Source organism: Miscanthus floridulus, chromosome 4 (genome assembly GCF_019320115.1).
Source record: "Miscanthus floridulus cultivar M001 chromosome 4, ASM1932011v1, whole genome shotgun sequence".
Lineage (NCBI taxonomy): Eukaryota > Viridiplantae > Streptophyta > Magnoliopsida > Poales > Poaceae > Miscanthus > Miscanthus floridulus.
The window spans coordinates 92,135,075-92,154,144 of record NC_089583.1 but is presented as its reverse complement, the minus strand read 5'-3'; the positions used below and the strand labels follow the sequence as shown (position 1 = coordinate 92,154,144).

The window sequence follows — 19,070 nt, the reverse complement described above, 5'->3', positions numbered from 1 at the left end:
GGTATGTTGGGGTGGTGATATGGGTATGTGAAAACATACTCGATGCGCAGATGGGAAATGTTTGGCTGCGGCCAAAGTTTCACGTACATACTGCAACGGAGGGAGTTGTATAAATGCAGCTTGATGAATTTGAATTAACGATGCGGTGTGTAAGGCCGCATGAAAACAATTTAGTTCTGGTAAATTACAATTCTATTTTAATATGTCATGCAATTTGATTCTCAATAAGAGACTTAATAAAACCATTATTGGTATAGACATAAGGTACTTGATATATAGTACCCAAAAACCAAACAGTTCCATATAAAATGGATTTGATAGATTCGGACGTATAAGTCCCAATGGACTTCATATTCTGAATCCAAATACAAATCGCAACATACATTGTGTATAATTAAGCATGATTGCGTATATTGGTTATTTTGATATCATCATGATATAGAAATAATTATGCAATCATTTGAGATACAATTTCCATCATGTGGATTCGAGATGGAGGATTTGGGTAAGACCAAATGTTGCTAGGCTTACAACTTGAGCACCGTCCTTCAGAGATTTTAGTGCATCAATCAGCCTATATCCAGAAAATATTGGAGAAATTCAATATGGACAAATCATATCATAACAATACCTCAATGGTTGTTCGTTCTTTAGAAATAGAGAAAGATCCATTTAGACCATGAGATATTGGAGAAAAGATATTGGGACCAAGGTTCCATATCTTAGTGTCATTGGAGCACTTATGTATCTTGCAAATTGCACCAGGCCTGATATTGCATTTACAGTGAACATACTAGTTAAACATAGTGCCAATCCAACTCACCGTCATTAGACGGGAGCGAAGCATATCCTCGGATATCTTTGTGGCACAAAGGATCTTGGTTTATTCTTTAAGAGAAATCATGATCCCAATATGATTGGATACACGGATGCTGGTTACTTATCTGGTCCCTATCCCAAACTGGATTTGTATTCTTACATGGAGGTACAGCTATTCATGAAGTCTTCTAAACAGACTCTGACGGCGACCTCTACTAATCATTCTGAAATTATTATTCTATACGAGGCATCACATGAATGTGTATGACTTCGCAGAATGATTAATCACATACAACATGCATGTGGTATTGGTTCAATTGAATCACCTACAATTATCTATAAAGATAATTTTGCTTATGTTACATAAATGCAAACAGGTTACATAAAGAGTAATGTCGCTGAGGACATTGCCCCTAAGCTGTTTTATTCCCCATAAGTTATAAGAAAGCGGGGAAATAAACATCTTGCAAATCCAGTCATGTGATAATCTCGCTGACCTATTTACTAAGTCCTTATCAACTTCTGTGTTTCAAAAATTGGTACATGAAATTGGTATGCGGCGACTTCGAAATTTGCCAGAATTAGGGGGGGACATCTACTAAATGTTGACCTGTACCAGCATCATATTATACTCTTTTCTTTCACAAGTTTTACTTGCAAGGTTTCTTGTCAAAGTTTTTAATGAGGTAATATTAACATAAGCATGTGTTATATTTCCTATTTTCCCCACCGGGGTTTTTGTGGGAAATATCAAAGACACATATTGTCCTCACAACTCATCCATGGTTTTTCCCTGAAAAGGTTTTTCATGTGAGTTATCCAAAAGGCAATACCAATAATATGTCGTCATATTTTCTCCTAATTTTCCCACTGGGTTTTTATAGGAGTTTTAGCGGCATATCACTTTATATTGCTCCTCATATTTTTCCTTAAAAGGTTTTTGGAGGAGTTATCTTTATGTCGTATCTCCAATATTTTTTCCCACTGGGGTTTTTAATAGGATACCAATGACATAGTGGTTTACTTAAATCACAAATAAATATGCTATTTTCTCCTTATTTTCCAATAAGGTTTAATGGAGTTTTTATGGCATATCATATATTCCTCAGATTTTTCCCATAGGTTTTTTCGAGGAATTTCAGCTTACAGCTGCATTGATCTAAAGGAAGATTCGATCAAGGGGGAGTGTTGTGAAACGGTGTCTCTCAACAGACACCTGTTTACGAAGTGATCTCATCCATCAATTACAAGATTAGTGGATAGGATTAGACAGTTAGTTTTACTCCAAAGGGCATGTCCTTTGGGAACAGTCGTGTCCCTTCGTGACACCCCCTCACTTGTATAAATATATTTCAGAGATCAATGAAAGAGATAGTTCTCCCAAATCTTGTTCATTTTACATTCACTTTTAACATAGGCAAAGCTTTACACGTACGGATCTAGGAGTGAACTCCGTCAGTTAAAGTTTCCAATTTCTGACAGAAAGCGCTACCTGGGATTAGATACCAAAACGACCACTACAATGAGAAAGCGCAATGAGAAATCAAAGATAGCAATTATAGTAACATGTTATTATGCATGAATAGAGAATTCCACCTCATAAATTCATCAAGCTGAGGTACAACAAACGCTGAGGAATGTACATGACAAATCTACAAAGGGGATTCTCGGGAAATAAAAAAGGACAAATCTAGAAAGGGTGCACTTGCTACATCATTCATGGCAAAACTGTGTCACTGACACTAGAGCATTTGGCAGATTTGTTACAAGGGGGACAGCTCCCCAGATGAACCACTACAATTCTTTCGTTCCAAAGAGGATGTACAAGGAAAAACAAGAATCTTATTACGCGCCGGAGTTAAAAATTGTTGCTGTTCTCAACGAATGTCAACAAATACCTAACTACTAACCGCCTATGATCCTCGTTGCTTTCTTTACTTGTCAACTCTATTGCTCCTTTCATTATCCGGGAATACAGCCTCTCGAGCTGCGGCACGCCGTAGCTTGCAGTGAGTTCCATGAAGCGTTGCTTTAGGGCTTCTAGCTGTCCTAGCAAGTCATCACCAGTAGCCACGGTAGTGGCGACTTGACCATTGTCAGACTCCATGGGTTCAGGAGAAGTAGGTACTTCTGGTTCTTCGGCTGGTGAATCGTTGGCTTCTTTCGTTGTGCCATTTGACTCTGGTTCTTTTGCATCTTCTTCTGGGTCAGTTGGTTTTGACAAATCTACATCTTCCGGAGACTTTCCATCTCTAGCTACCACATCTTTGGTCATGCCTGAAACAACAGATCAACATTTTCCATGATTATTGCAATCACAGTTAACAAGCAAATGCAATGGTTATAGTTAAGATCTTGAAAACTGACTCTGCTCATTTTCAGCACTTTTCTTTTGCCGCTTTAGCACTTCATAACTTTGTGACAGGTTTACTTCTGGCTGTACATTGCGAAGCCTTGCACTTAATCTAGTACCAGAAACCAGCTGAGCAACAGGCGCTGCTTGAAGAATAGAGTTATCTTCATCATCCACAACCTGCTGTGGGCCCCCCTGTGAAGCAATTTTATCACAAAAGGACACCAAAGATGGGTCCATCTGTGACAACATACCTTGGACCTGGCCAAAAAGAGGTTCATTAGACATAAGAATGATAATCTGTAGAGGCATTGTCGAGAACCCAATATAGGAGAAAGTGAGAACAAACAAGATACCACATCTCTGAGTTCACATGCTCTACTGACGATCCTAGATCCATTGTAGTCATCCCCATTGTAAGTCTGTATAGGTCACAGAAGGGGAAGTTCGGCATTATTTAAGCTGTCATCCTCACAACTCTCACCACTGAATTGTAATGTACTGTCAAGAATCAAGAAACTAAGTTCACCAAAAGATGTACCTTTGCATTTGAGACAATGAGATCAATATCCTTCATAAATGCTGCCCTGGTAAGGTACTGTCCAGAGTCCACCCGCTGCAAGACAGTAGCCATATCCATGGGCATGTGGATTATTGATCGATAGTCAGGCACCTCCTCTTCTGATACCGGGAAGTGAAATACATTGAACCTTTTGTTGTACAAAATGCTGAAAAGATAAGCAGTCACACTATTAGCTCTATCAGGTATTCAGGTTTCAAAAGTCAATTGAACAACAGTGATGAGATTGCAAGGGATAAAGGAAAAATAAATAAAAAGCTACCAACAGAAGCACTTGTGTTTCAAACCAAATTTAAGAAGGTAGATTTTATGATTTTGAAATATCACAACTGCCTGCTTCTATAATAAGAGTAAGCTGCAGACCGGTTACAGATATCTCGGAGACACATCCTCATTCGACGAACAGCATGCTGCTCAGCTTCTGCCTTAGCCTTTAGCTCAGAAACCTTAGGTCCCTCCACTTCTTTCGGGGCTTTGGGAAGATCAATAGCAGACTTCTGTTTCTTTGACTTGTTTCTTGATTCCTCCGTTTGGAAAGAGAGCAATGATTCGAACAATATACTGAAGTATCTCAATCTATCGTCATAACTTGGATGATCCACTTGATACCTATATCACACAAAGATTTTTATTTTCTTGGTGAAAGATAAGATAGGAGGAAATTCAGTGAACATGACATGAAGCAGGTGACAGATTCACAAATAAAATGTTATACAAAGAACTAAAGTCCAGAAGTCAATGAAAAGGAAACAAACTGTTTCCTCAATTATGTGCCTACCATTACAGCATATTTAGTGCCTAGGCCAAAGCAGATTGCTTTAAAAAAATTAATGAGCAGTACCATTTACAGAGATCAAGAGTCAAGAGTACAAGACTAATAATAAAAGATCAGTAACAAAGAAACAGTACATAATGGAGAATTAATCCATCTAAGTAACAGGTAGGCAATAATCACTTTATATCTAGCTTACATTGTAAGGGCAAGGCAACACAGCCCAGGAAAAGTAGAAAAACATTTGGCAAGGAACATACACATTGCGAGAAGAGAATATGGAAGCACACTCTTCTTCGAGGTCAGTGAAAGCCACTGATGATGTTCCAAGCAATAAAACTGGAAGGTTGGAGGGCAACTCATTCAACAGAGTCAATAACACGGCCCTGAGTTGTTCGTGTGCCTGTATCATAAAGAAAGAAGTACTTCACTAAATGATCACTATTAAACATTGTCAGAATCATGTCAAAGCAACAAACTTTGAATAACTAAAACAGCATGTCTAGAGTCTACTGACCGTATCCCACCAAAGATGGAACTGAGGCAAGTATAGAATGGATGGGGTTGTTCTCTTGGCTTCCCCAAAAATATGCACAAGAGCTTCTTCAGGTGTCTTTGCACTTGGATCAGAGAGAAGAGACGGCAGTCCCAAGGAGTGAACAGAAAACTTCTCAAGCTCATGTAAAACAGCTGGTCCCACATGATCCTGCTAAGCCAAAAACAAGTCAGAAAGTGAAAAGGAAAAGCACTTAATATGATACTATCCTATTTATTGAGAGGAACAGCCCTACCAGTCCAACACTTTCACCACCACATATCAAAAGGCGAGGTCTATAAACAAGGGGGATGGAAGATCCATAGGAAAGAGCGGAGAACTTGCTAAAATCTATGGATGAAAGGAAAGGGAAAATATCAGAAATTCGTTCCATTATTTTCTCAAGATGCCTCTTCAGACATGGAGCGATAACCGTTGAAAGTGGCCTTGAATGTACAATAGATCCCCTGTGCGCAGCAGGAGTTATTGTAGACATAGCTTCCAAAAAGTGGTACTTCTCGACACTGACCGAATCAACATCAATGACAAACTTGTCATCACTAGTGTAGACCTGAGGATACTTCTCTCTAAATGCTCTAATAGCTGCTTCTGTACATAATGCCTTCAAATCAGCTCCACAATAGCCCACACAGCTAGCAGCAAGTTCCATCTTTAGTTCCTTCGGTGGAGGATCCTTCCATTTCCTTGTATGGATATCCAGTATTTCTGCTCGAGCCTCATAGCCAGGTAAAGGAAAATAAAACTCACGGTCAAATCGGCCAGGTCTACGCAATGCTCCATCAATGGCATCAATTCTGTTAGTTGCTCCAATCAAAACAACTTGCCCACGTGAATCAAGGCCATCCATCAAAGCAAGCAATGTCGAAACAATTGAATTGTGAATCTGCTCTTGCTTGCTAGACCTCACAGGTGCCAGCCCATCTATTTCATCAAAAAATATAATTGACGGCTGATTCTTTTGAGCTTCCTCAAAAAGTAACTTTAGCTGCCTTTCAGCCTCTCCCACCCATTTACTAAGAACATCAGCTCCTTTGCGCATGTAAAAACTGACCTTCTGTCCAGCTTTAGAGGCAGCACAAGCTAAGGCGCGGGCAATCAATGTCTTTCCTGTGCCCGGGGGCCCACAAAGCAGAACACCTCTAGGAGGAGTGATGTGATAGTTTGCAAAAAAATCTGGATACAGCAATGGGAAGAAAACCATTTCCTTTAGAGCATCAATATACTCCGATAGTCCACCTATATCTTTAAAGCTCACATTCTCGTCAACCTGCAGAGGCTGAATGTCAGCTCCTCCCTTAGAACTTGGTCCAGCAGTTTGCACCCCAGGCATGAGCGAAGTAGAAGTGTCGCCCTGATGACCCCAACCAGATGCTCCAACACTCAGACCCCATGCTGCTGGACTATGCATGTCCAACCCACCCATCAACCATGGCATACCTCCCCTCCCACTGCGCATCCATGGCATGGATGGACCCTCATCCGGCTCATCCACAAGAAGGGAATCATCTGAATCATCTGGCAAAGAGAAACGAGGGCGCTTATGCATGCGCGACCCACCTTTTTTTAAATACTTGCTGTTCTTTGGACTAATTCCGTGAACTAGTACTCTACGAGGAGATTGCGGCCTGTGCTTTCCTTCCTTACGAGGGGATGGTCTACGAACCTCTGAACGTTCCCTTAAATCATATCTCCTCCTTCCTTCTTGCTCTTCCTCGCCATCTTCGTCATCTCCATCTCCTTCAGCTTCATCACCTCCATCAACCTCCTCCTCATCACCAACATCCTCTTCAATCTCATTACCATTTTCTCTTTGATCTTCTGCACCTTGTTCTTCAGAGCTTTCCTGGTCATCCTCAGATTCATGGTATGGATGCAGTCTTTGTCCTCGCAAAGATCTTCTAGGCCGTAAACCTTCGCGGCGAGGTATGGAGTTAGACAACTTCTGGCGCTTTGGTCTAGCTGACATTTCATCATGGGCAGCATTGTTTCCCCCTTTACTCTTTGAAGATCGATATCTAGGTCTCTGTAAAGAAAAATGTGAGATAATTCAATAATAACCAGTAAATTTAGTTGCCAGTTGGAACAGAGGGTACTAATTTGAACAAGTAACTTTTCAGGAACTGTAGAAACTCACCATAAGATCATCATCTTCCATACTTGAACTATCTGTATCATAGCCCTCCAGATTTACGGAAATCCTTCGCTTTCGCGTTGAACGACGCAAATTTGCTGCAATAGACTATAAAGAAAATTATCATAAGCTAGCCAGCTGAGCACAAAAAATGGAGTCCTTACAAACAGACAGCGGTCCTTCATAATATGCAACAGTGGTCCTCAAACTTGTTCGGTGGTGTCACCTAGGTCCCTAAACTTTTAATTTGCAAATCCGGGTCCTTGAACTCGTTAATTGCGCCACACAAGGTCAAAATATCACTAATTAGCATATGCTTGCTTGTGTGTGAGAGAGAGGAAGAAGATGATGTTGGAAAATGACATGTGGCTCCACAGTGATATTTCAGATCAACATTAACTAGCTAGATTTGGACCTTGAGCGATCCACTGGTGAATTTTACTCTTTTAAAAAAGGAGCAGGTGAACAATTGGTTAAAGTTGGCATGTACCTAGCAATAAAAGCCTATTGACAATGTGGTATTTTTTTGGGCAACAGCCAGTCTAAACATGCAACCATGCAGCATTTGTAAAAGCATAATATACCTCGTAACAAAAACCGCTACATGGGTGATAGGAATTTTCAATCATAATTATAAATAAACTAACAACCAGATAAATTAGTTAAATAAAACAGATTAAAATATAATAATCATGACAACTCCCAAGATTGGATTTAATTAAGTAATAATTCATCCTTTCCAAAATGTAAGTTGTTTTAGTTTTTTCCTAAGTCAAACTTCTCTAGCTTTGATCAAGTTTGTACAAAAATATATTAAAATCAACAATACTCCCTCCATTCTGGTTTGAGAGGCGTGTCAGCTCTGGAAAAGTGTTTGGTATTCAGAGGCGCATGAGCTCTGGACTACTCGCACGAGTTAATGCAGTCCAGGTTACTCGCTCTCAGCATCCCTCATTCACGCATGCAAAACATTTATTTCCTTTTTCCCAACACCAGGGAGTCTTGCATGCGCATGCATGGCGAGTAATTACAACGTGGGCGGCCAATGGATGGAGAACACAATATTTTTTGGTGGGGAGTAATAGATAGGGATTAAGGGGAGTTAAGACTCCTTGGTCTTGGTGAAAACTTATAAAGCGCCTCTCAAACCAGAATGGAGGGAGTACCAAATAAATACACTGTCAAGACATTTCATGGAAGATTTAATCTTCATGAAATTAATTTGATGTTGTAAATATTCAAGCATTTTTAATAAACTTGGTCAAAGCTAGAGAAGTTTGACTTAGGACAACTAAAATGACTTACATATTGGAACAGAGGTAGTATTTTCAGTGAGCAAAAAATCAAGAGACAAAAATACAGAACCAACTTCAAAGGTCTGTTTTCGCCTTATAGAAATACTGATGCCATCAACCCTTCAATCCACACTGAAACAATTTTTCTTCTAGAAACACACACCCACCCCAAAAAATGCTCTTTAAAATTGGTTTCTAGAAGATTGATGAAACAGAAAAACAGAGACGTTACAGAGGTTGAAAACCCACTACAGAAGAAATGCGTATACACAGGTTACACGATTTATTGTGATGCATAATTGTATCAGACACAGCACAAACCACACAGAAATGAGACAGATGGCAGCCATTCAACCAAAATGCCATGGGCATGCAGGACCTCCAAATTACTAATTATCCAACAGTCCAGCATAAAACAGTGAACTTATCAGATATTTAGGCTAGCTTACATCAGCAGGTGGCGGACGTGCAGCTGGCTTGCGAAGCAGTTTCTTAACAATCTGTGATGTGGTAGTTCGCTTCTTAGACTTGACCTTCTTCCTCATGGCTGGCTTGTAGTACATATAACCACGGCCATAGTACTTTGGACGCTGCCGCAGCCGGTCACTAGTCCTCACCGGCGTCACTGACGCATCCCCCTTACCCTCCATCACCACCATCCCTCCGTCCTCCTCAGGTCCACTTCCAGACCATGCTGCCCATTGCTCCTCAGATTTAGGACAAACAGCCCCACGATTGCAGCCGATCCCCAAACCCTAGCCCCGAATCCACCAACCTGCGTATACACAGATAAGATATCAAACGATACCAAATTTACCGCTAGTGCATTACAAAATGGAACCTGCTGTTTATTTTTCCACACTGAACAGTCCGGTCCCCAAAAAAACACCCAGGAAAAAATCAAACCCATGAACAAAAATACGAATCCGCCCCCACCAAACTCCAGTCAGCCAACCACGAATCATCCAAAATTCATACAAGCGAACAAAAACCCACACCACGCCAGATGTCCGAACTAAAACCCCGCGAAAATGAGACCAAAATCAGCGCGAAAAATCAGGGGAAAATCCCGAGTCCGTCGCCGCCGGGTGCTAACCTCACGAATCCGATCCGTGGGGGCGCGGGACCTTCCGAGCCCGGGCGGATTCGAGGCGGCGGCGGGCAGCTGAGGGGACGGAGGCGAGGCAACGCGACTCGCGAGGGTTTCCTATCTTCCTTCGAGTCCGGGGTTTCGAAGCGGAGAGAGATGCCGAGACGACGCAAAGGGAGTTTCTTTCCTCTCCACGGCCGCACGCGCGGAGCACGTGAGTGGGAGGCCGCCTCTGTCGCAGCGTTCACATGGCGCTAGAGCGGGTGCGGCTTCTGACAGGTGGGCGTAATGGTATCTCTGGGCCCGGTGGCAGTGGATAGAGGAAGTCTGACTTGGGATTAAATGGTTGAGGGAATTAGTGGGTGGGATTTTCCCAGGCGTTGGATGGAGACCGGACGGTGGAGAGGTTTTTCCAGGTTTATGGACAGGTATGTGTTAACGGACTCGTGTACCGTTGGAGAGAACACATTTTAAAGTAGGAGTGGGGGTGTCTACATGTCTCTTTTGTCTTCCTCTGCCCTAGGATTTTCTAAACCTATAACCAAACGATATTTGTGAAACCTATCATGAGGACAATAAAAGAATTATAGTTACAGACAGAAAGATAAAGAACAAGAATATCAACCTATAATATGACTATGACTTTGCCCTGAGTAGGTTGAAAAGACATATTTTTACAGTCCATACACATATCATATCCAGAGAGCCCATGTTTTTTAAAAAACAAGATGAACCATAAGTACAGGTCTTCCTCTTCAGCTATGTTGGCAGATGAGGACTATAGAACACACTCCTTTCATCGATCAATGTCATTTATATGAACTCATCTAGTGTCTAATTCCACTAAATTATATATAGCTGCAAAGAAAAAACATCCCAATGTAGATAACAAATAAAAAGAAGTAGCCTAGCTCATTATATGGGCTTGTTGCATCATACGCGATAAAAGGCTCTTGCATTGTTTTTATCTTGAGAATAGCTGAAGATAAAAACCTAAAGTGGCCATTCTATAAACGGTAAGTTAGATCCAAAAAGTTCAAATAATATATATGGCTCTCATGGGTGTGTTCCATTCTATAAATAGTAAGAGGACAACTCCCTATTTATACTCAATTCTTTCATGTGTTTGCACAGGTTTTAGTTGTTTGGTATTGCTTATAATTAAGTTACGTTGAAAAAAAATAACATGTTGCGTAGTTCCATCATATTCACTTGACTAGAGATAGTAAAATGTATGTGACCAATGGAATATAACCTCATGATATGAACAAGCATATATGAAAAGCCAATAGTGTCCAGCATCAGTATAAGTTAGTATACTTGCTCATGTAAATATAGTCCATTAGGAGCATGGTCCGTAAATAAAAAAAGAGTTAAAGATTATGAAAGTATTTCTCTAACGAATCTAGCAATTCAAATATATACACGATTTGGTCAAAACTCAAAAAGATTTTATCCAAGACAAACCTAGATAGACTTATATTTTAAGATATTGATGGTAAAAACTCACAAAGGCTTTATCCAAGACAAACCAAGATAGAAGGAACTGGCAGCATTAGTTTTAGGGTATCTCTCGTGCATGTGATTTTTCTTAACAATTTCTCTCTCGCTGTAATGGAGGAAAAATTCCCACATTTTTAGAGTCATAGTCTTATGTAGATGTAAAAGTCAATGAGGGAGAGAGATTGATGCATCGATTCATATTTCAGCATGTAAAAAGCATATGGTTCCAAAGCCCCGTATAGAGCCCGTGACAAGAAATCTCATGTACTCTCTCCGTCCCATTAAAAGTGTTGTTTTTGACTTTTGGACTTCTTGTTTAACCGTTTGTCTTATTTAAAATTTTAATATAAATAATAAAATAAATAAATCATTATTAAAGTATCTATAATGATAAAATAAGTTATGACAAAATAAATAATATTTATATAAAAATGTTAAATAATACCAACAGTCAAGAAGTCTAAAATAAAAAATAATACTCCCTCCGTCCCGTATTATTTGCACATCTAGAGTTGAGCATGAAAACCAAGGCAGCTATTAAAATGACGCTTTTGCCCATGTACGAAAGTGACTGTGCGGAGGCAGAAGGCATTCTCCGGATTGACCGGAAGCATCGTCTACTTTTTAAAATACAGCTAATGATGGAATGAGTGGTTGAGAAAGCTCCAGAGTCTGAACGGAGGTGGTGGAGTCGATTTTTTTTTACTTCTATGAGTTGAACCTAGTACTGCATTGGATCAGTCCATACTTTAGGACGGGCTGCATGAGTTCATCAGGTTCATGGCTTCAAGCCTATGTGACCCATTAATGTTGGAAAAATTTTAAACGCGAGACGTGGATTAATCCGGGACGGAGGGAGTACTTTTAAAGGGACGGAGGAAGTAACGTATAGTCGCGGTCAAGTCACAGCCGCACAGTACGACATATCCACTGCGGTTTGTTGTACTTGATCCCTCCAAAGACGGCAATAGTGCCCAGACCTTTTTGGCCACCTTTTTTACCTGCGGAAGCTTCCTGGCTGGCATGTGGCTCAGCAGACCCAAAGTGCCAAACTGGAGCACCCATGATGACGAACGCCATGCGGGTACAAGAACCGCGTACAAGTGGCACGTGGTCGCGTGCACTGTATATACTTGTAACATCCTAACAGCCTGCTGCAAGGATAAGTGGATGACAAGGAGGGCCAAGAATCGTAACATTTGGGTAAATTTTCTAACAGCACCGTACAGTATTAAACCCTTTTACAAAGTCGGATAACCTGAACGCCAGTAAAAGATAGGATAAATGAAAGATCAGTTGCAGAATTGGCATAAACTCGAGTCTCAAGATCGTGGATTATTACTACTGGCTAATTTGATATGAGAGAAAAATACTGTTCTAGCTTATAATCCACGATCGTTTACGACCAAATGAACAGGCTGAAAAATGGTACTCGATCCCTAAAACTTGGCATGTATGTTTTGCCAATTTAGCAGATGAGCTATATTACATATTTAACCTCAGGCCTCGACAACACCATAAAGGCCCCGTTCGCAACACTGTTCCGGTTGATTTGTTGTAAGAGAAAAACATTGTTCCGGTTGAAAAAACAAACTGAAAAAGACGGATTATAAGAGAAGCGAACATAGCAAAAAAAAAAAAAACACAAGACCACTTTGGCTTGTGGACTTGTGGTGGTTATTGATGGTACCGAGGTGACCCTATGAGCAACAACTTTTCTTAATCATTTGTGTCACATTCGATAGTTCAGGCGCAATTGTGAATCCTTGCCACTTTGTACGTCCAACTGATCAATCGTCGTTCGCATCGTGATGATTGTCACCATAGTCAACCCATGGGAGCAGTGATTCAAGGAAGACTACCGCAGGATTACGCCCAGCGACTTCACGAGGAGCACGGAGTCTCTCGGGTCCAGCTTCTTGTTCAACAGGTGGCATCTCATGCACCATTCCTGGACCGACCATGAATGGTCGTAGTTCTTCTGGTGGGAGCGACGGTGTTGTGTCAGAGAAGTCTGAAACAAGCAGATGAGAGTACCTGCAAGGTAGGGGGCAACCTCAGGAACTCATAACTCTACTCAGAATGTCTAGTCCGGTATAATTTCTAAAAACATTGCATTATACCATAATACCCGGTCAAGGGAGTATCACTGAAACTAGAAAATGTTATAGGTACCACAATTTGCTAAACTCCACATGCAAAACTACTGCTAAGTTGTGATAGCATAGCTATGCTAGATCAACCCTATATTTTCCATATAACCTTCAAATTGTAGGCAAAATCAACAACTCATGTCGCTACCAAAGAATCATAAGCAATGCAAAGTTATGAAAGCAAAGGGCATAATTGATAAGAACAGTCAAGTGAACTCCGATTTCAGAGGAACTTACTCATTCTTCTCTGACGAGAATGCCTCCTTTCTAACACATGCCCAGTCCTGGGCTTCCCTGTTATCTTGCTTTAGTGATTCAATCACCAAAAGAGCAGCCTCTTTCAGTAAGTTCTGCAGTTCTGGGAATCTCCACATGATATAATGACGTTCCACATATATATTGATCATATGCTCAAGTGAAGGGCTTCCCGGTTTTGCTGATCCAAAGAACACATTTCTGAGTATTTGGGTCCATGATGAGTCTTTCAGAGGAGCCTTGTCAACTATCTTGCGAAGCACCATAGGATGAAGCATCAGAGCTTGCTTCATCAGATCAAGAGATGTTGACTTGTCAGCATCATCAGAACCCTCTGATGCTGCATCACGCTCAAGGTAAAACCGTGCAATAGCAAGAGAAAATGAGAGATTTGGAAATAACCACAAGGAGTTATCACACTGGTACTCTTCTGCAAATTGCTCCAGCCATTTGTACTGTTGTGATCTTAGAGCAAAGTAATCAATGCAAAATAGAGCACCCTTTGGATCATCAGAGTCCAGTGACAATAGAAACTTGCAGACCTCTAAAGCAGACCGGTGGCAGCCACGCCTATCCAGATTTTTCATGTGACTAAAGAGTGCTGTAAACAGTGGCTTATTTGTGTCATGGCTGAATTTCAACTGGTAGTTGCCCTGAAGTGGGCTAAATAAAGGATGCCAAGCACACTCCAATGCAAATAGACATTTCTCCACTGCATCTGCTGATGATTGATGCTCTCCAGAATATTTGAAAAGTTCAGCAAATGTCAACAGTGATTCTGGATGGTATGGATATTTCCCTAATATAGCTGCAATAGCATTGAGATCAATTGCTGCTTTGGCAGCTTCAAATAATTCCTGCACATGGCTGACTGAAGGATCATATGTGTACCTGCAAACAATTAAGAGCTGTTATTAAAAAGGTTAACTCATACATGGAACTAGGAAGCTAAGACTTCTTCCAGATTCACACACATCTTTGAAATCGCACTCTGCTTATGCCTTAAGATGTTCTACAATACTACGACGATATGCCACATGCAAAGAGGGTGTCATACAAATATTAGACACAAGAACAGATAAGATAAGACCTCACCTGAAGTAATTCAAACCATTCTTCATCTCAAGAAGATCCATTGATATCGACTTATCCCATGGTGGCCAGTAGCTAGGTGGAGACACAAGAAGAGTTTTTCTTGGATTATGGGCAACACGCCTAGCACCACGTGCTTGCCTTGAACTGCTTGGCATATTCCGTTGATTTTCAAATGAATCCACTACCTTTGATCCAAAAATGCGTCTCATCTCATTTTCACCCTTTAGATGTTTGGGGTCTATTGCAAGAACAGAGGATGCCCCATGAGTAGCTTCATTTGTCTCAAATTCCTTTCCAGCTGCCCTGTCACTCTGATGAGATCTTTGTTGTATTAGATTCTTTTCAATAGCTTCCAGAATTGAATCCAACGACTGTGCATCCTTTGACTTTGTTGATGATGGCTCTGCCTTGCTCTTTTTTTTCTTTTTCTTTGATTTCTTTTTTGTTTCGGGAACAACATTCGCCTTCTTTTGCACAGAATGTTTCTGTTCTGTATAGCTCAAAGCTTGAATTATTTCTGTTTCATCTTCCTGTAGCAGAACAAGAACAGAACATTAACATCAAGTCTGATTAATACAAAGATCTATTGAACCCTGGTGAGCACAGTACCATGAAAGCTGAGCTATGATATGAAGCTATGAGGCAAGATTAGATCATGAAAACTGGGTCCAAGATTTCATAACCATAGTTATTTTTGTTTCTTACACCTTTAAGATCACAATTACAAGAAAATACACACCATAACCTGCAATAAATAAATGAAAACAAATGCCGACATATTGAATGAATCCGAGCAAGCCAAATAAAATTTGTTAAGTATGAAGTAGAAATCCATACTTTAACAGGAAACTTCTTTCTACGTGTATCTTTTCCATAGACATGTTTACCTTCAGCTTCTATAGAAAGCATGAACAGTTCACAGGAAGGGCTGGGGATACCAGCTTAACCAGGTATGTATTTTTTATGTATACTTAGACATCTCCTCATTTGCAGAACAGCACGACACTTAACCCAACTCTTAAGAAATAAAACAAACCTCAGATCCCATCCAACAACCCACTCGATGATAAAAGGTGGACAAGTAGCAGCTCGAATGAGACCGAGAAAGTCATCACCACAGTGCAAAAAATAAATACACTCCTAATGGTTCTAAATATTAGCGCTGTGCAGCCTTGAGCCTTTCCTGATCCTTTTCTGGAGTTATATTAAGTATATACATCCTCTATTCAACAATATACGCATAACTGAAACTTGTTTCCCTTTCCTCCTTCCCCAACACTTGAAATCAAAATCGTGAAGACCTTCTCTGTTTTCACCTGACAGTTTTACCAATGACGTACCATATCTCTCTGACGCTACGAGCTCAGCACATTGGGGGCGATTACAAAAAGTGCTCCTACTACAATCTAACAACTATAAACCCTAACGAGATGGTAATCAGGGAACGGGAGGCACGCACCACTTTATCTTCTTCGTCGCCGTCGCCGTTGCCGTCGTCGAGGAGATCGAAGAGGTTCCGCGCGGAGGAGCGTGGAGGAGAGGCCTCCTCCTCCGCCGGCTGGTCGTCGTCGGCGACGTCAGTGTCCTGCGGGGCGGCCTCACGCTCCTGGAGAACTCGCCGGAGCAACCTGGCGGACATGCCGACGGCGAGCAGGGACGCGGGTTAGGGTTTGGACTTGAGCTTGGGTAGTCAGGCGAGAGAATTTCGAGATGGAGATTGCCGAGGAGAGTTTTGCCTTCTCCGGACCCAAGGGGCTAACTGTCTCGTTAATCATGTGTGTGTGTGTGTGTGTGTGTGTGTGGGGGGGGGGGGGGGGGGGGGGGGGGGGGGGGGGGGGGGGGTGCGGGGGCGCGAGGACGAATTCTATATTGATGGCCCCCAAAGAGATCTTGTTAATGCCGATTTTTGTAACAGCAAATTCACAAGTCTTTATATTTTTTTTATCGATGAGAATAGAAATTTTGATGAAAAAAAATTCCTCAAACAGTTTTTTAATTAGATTATACCTCTAAATATTATCATCTTTTATTTGAATTTCTCGCTAATCAGAGATAAAGAACAAAATTAACTCATAAAATATATAAAAATTGTTGGAAAAGTAGAATAATATAAAGAACGATTTTATTCAAATATCTTTCAAATAATGATTTAAATAATGGATTTAAGAAAAACTCTCTAAGATACACTAAGTCATTTAAGTTAACAAGGAGGATAAGAATAACGAGGGTGATCCTTCCTCCTTGTGTTCTTGGTGGGTTCTAGAGAGAGCGAGAGGAATGAACTAGAGAGAGAGAGAGAGTGGAGATAAGAGTGTGAGAGAGTGAGTGTGGAAGTTTGGTCTGTCGGTGACCTCCACTTCGTGCAACGGACACTACTAGAAATATCTACTTCTATGACTATCAGCTTTCGTCACTGAAGGAGTCAAATTCATCATAATTTTAGTTTTATGACGAAAAACGGTTTGTCATAAAAATCACGTCATTCTTACAATTCTATGACGATTGAATAGATCTATGACGAAAACTAATCGTCATAGAACTGCTTTGGTATGCGTGGCAGGGGCAGCCACGCTGACGGGTGCTTCCGTTGGAGATGCTTTTCACGTGTATATGCTATAGCCGGTTGCATTGAAGATATTTTAGGTACATGTCACCTTCTTATTACACAACGTGGCCATCTCTAGCTCTTGCACGTTTCTGGTTCTTACTGGACCACATGTCAGGACCCTTTTGTTCCACATGTTAGTTTTCTATTGGCACACTTGTCGTGTTGTGGTTAGGTTACGTGTCACTTATTCATTGGACCAAGTGTCGTATTTTTTTACTCGACCACGTGTCTCGATGTTGTACATCCGCGTGTTAGTATTTTATTGGGCCATGTGTCGCGCCCTGAGCTACCCACGTTTCTTTTTCTGATTTGACCATGTGGTAGGATGAATTTGTACCACGTATTTTGTTTGTATTGGCCCACATGTCCTGTCATGGATGTTACATGCATTATTCACTAGTTCATCCACATGTCAGATTCTTATTTAACAACGTGCCTGTGCCGAATTTACCACGTGCACACCAGTCATTACATCAGAGAAAATGATTTTAGATCTACATTGCTGCACAAAATGACTACATGCATAATTATATTGAACCTGAATCAAATAACAGTAGTCCAGCTCAGTAGCAAACCACTGACAGAGTTCATATATCAAGCTGCCAAAATTTCACATCAAAACAACAAATAAATCACATGTTCACTACATCAATAAGACTAAGAGTTATCAGCGCTTAAGAGCATGATATGCTCACGGAGCTTATTATACTTCTCATATTGTTGTTTCTTGAACTTCTCAAACTCCCTATCAGTGTTTTCTGTCTTTCTCTTCAGTTGATCCACTTGTTCAGCGATGATAGCTGAACTTTCCTGATGAGCAGCAAGTTGTTCTCGAAGTCTGGAGCAACTTGTCCTGATATCAGTATTCTTTAAAGAAAAGGTGTTACAGTTGACCTGGGAGAGGACCTTGAAAACAACATCAATAACAGGTTCTGCTCGTATAGTTTCCATAGCTTCCTGCGAAAACCAAGGACTAAATATTAGGAAGATGACTTAAATTGCAGAACCAAGAGATTATTTCAGTACAAGTAATGCATAGATCTTCCTCAGCCTACTATCGACAGAGATTCATAAGCATAATGCATAGGTAACATATTAACTGTTGTAATATTACAGCTTCAAAATGATGGTGCCACTTTAGACTTCTCCTATTTTTCCTTCTTTTGTGCCAATGACTTCAGCAGATTTCAAGAAAAGCAAATGAAGGTACTTATCACTGCTTCTCTTGCAGCATCGCTCAGTCCCGTGTTGCTACTGGTATGGAAGTTGTTGAAGATTCCCACTGCATCAACATCTTCATGAGTTCGATCATGTTCTTCAACGAGCACTTCTTGATCATGTCCTGCGTCCTTCCTGTTTTTGTCCTTCTGTAAAAATTGCACATGCCTTTCTATTGACATAAAAGATATTACGTATTTGATATAAAAAGAGTAACACAACTATCACTTACATTTGCTTATAGGCGGGCAATATAGGAGCGAGATCTTATAACCTGGTGGCACTTGACTTTTGCATGTTTTCACTTGTTCTGCTCCAAGACTGCCTATAATCACAATTATGTTAGACTGCAGCACAAGTAGACCACATAAAGACTAGACAAGAAATAAATGAGTTCACACACACATACCTTGTTCTTAGAACTTAACCACATGTGGACAAGTGCACACCACTGTGTGTCATTCATGCAAGACACAGGAGAGGTATTTCTGATTTCATCAGCAGGGATGCCGTTGAAGTAAGATTGTGTGGCAGCAATAGTCCCTTCCAATACGGTAGCCCCCACCAAGCAGATTTTTTATTATAAATCACTGGCTCTTCTCCGCGCTTTCGTTTCCTTTTTCCACCGTGCTTACCTGGGCA

The 19,070-nt window shown here is 40.8% G+C and overlaps 2 protein-coding genes across 2 annotated transcripts; both read right to left on the bottom strand.

The window, feature by feature from the left end:
* Positions 1-2,433: 2,433 nt before the first annotated feature.
* On the bottom strand, positions 2,434-9,791 carry LOC136550017 (ATPase family AAA domain-containing protein At1g05910-like). The gene is made up of 11 exons (XM_066541451.1): positions 9,603-9,791; positions 8,956-9,281; positions 7,215-7,319; positions 5,316-7,103; positions 5,042-5,230; positions 4,785-4,927; positions 4,116-4,361; positions 3,714-3,900; positions 3,529-3,594; positions 3,187-3,433; positions 2,434-3,096 (listed from the first exon to the last, which is right to left on the bottom strand). The coding sequence occupies exons 2-11, from the start codon at positions 9,163-9,165 to the stop codon at positions 2,678-2,680; spliced, it is 3,600 nt and encodes a 1,199-aa protein (XP_066397548.1). The 5' UTR covers positions 9,166-9,281; positions 9,603-9,791; the 3' UTR covers positions 2,434-2,677.
* Positions 9,792-12,458: 2,667 nt separating this feature from the next.
* Positions 12,459-16,362, bottom strand: LOC136550018 (uncharacterized). Its single transcript, XM_066541452.1, has 4 exons — positions 16,062-16,362; positions 14,603-15,132; positions 13,490-14,398; positions 12,459-13,136 (listed from the first exon to the last, which is right to left on the bottom strand). The coding sequence occupies exons 1-4, from the start codon at positions 16,239-16,241 to the stop codon at positions 12,890-12,892; spliced, it is 1,866 nt and encodes a 621-aa protein (XP_066397549.1). The 5' UTR covers positions 16,242-16,362; the 3' UTR covers positions 12,459-12,889.
* Positions 16,363-19,070: the final 2,708 nt, after the last annotated feature.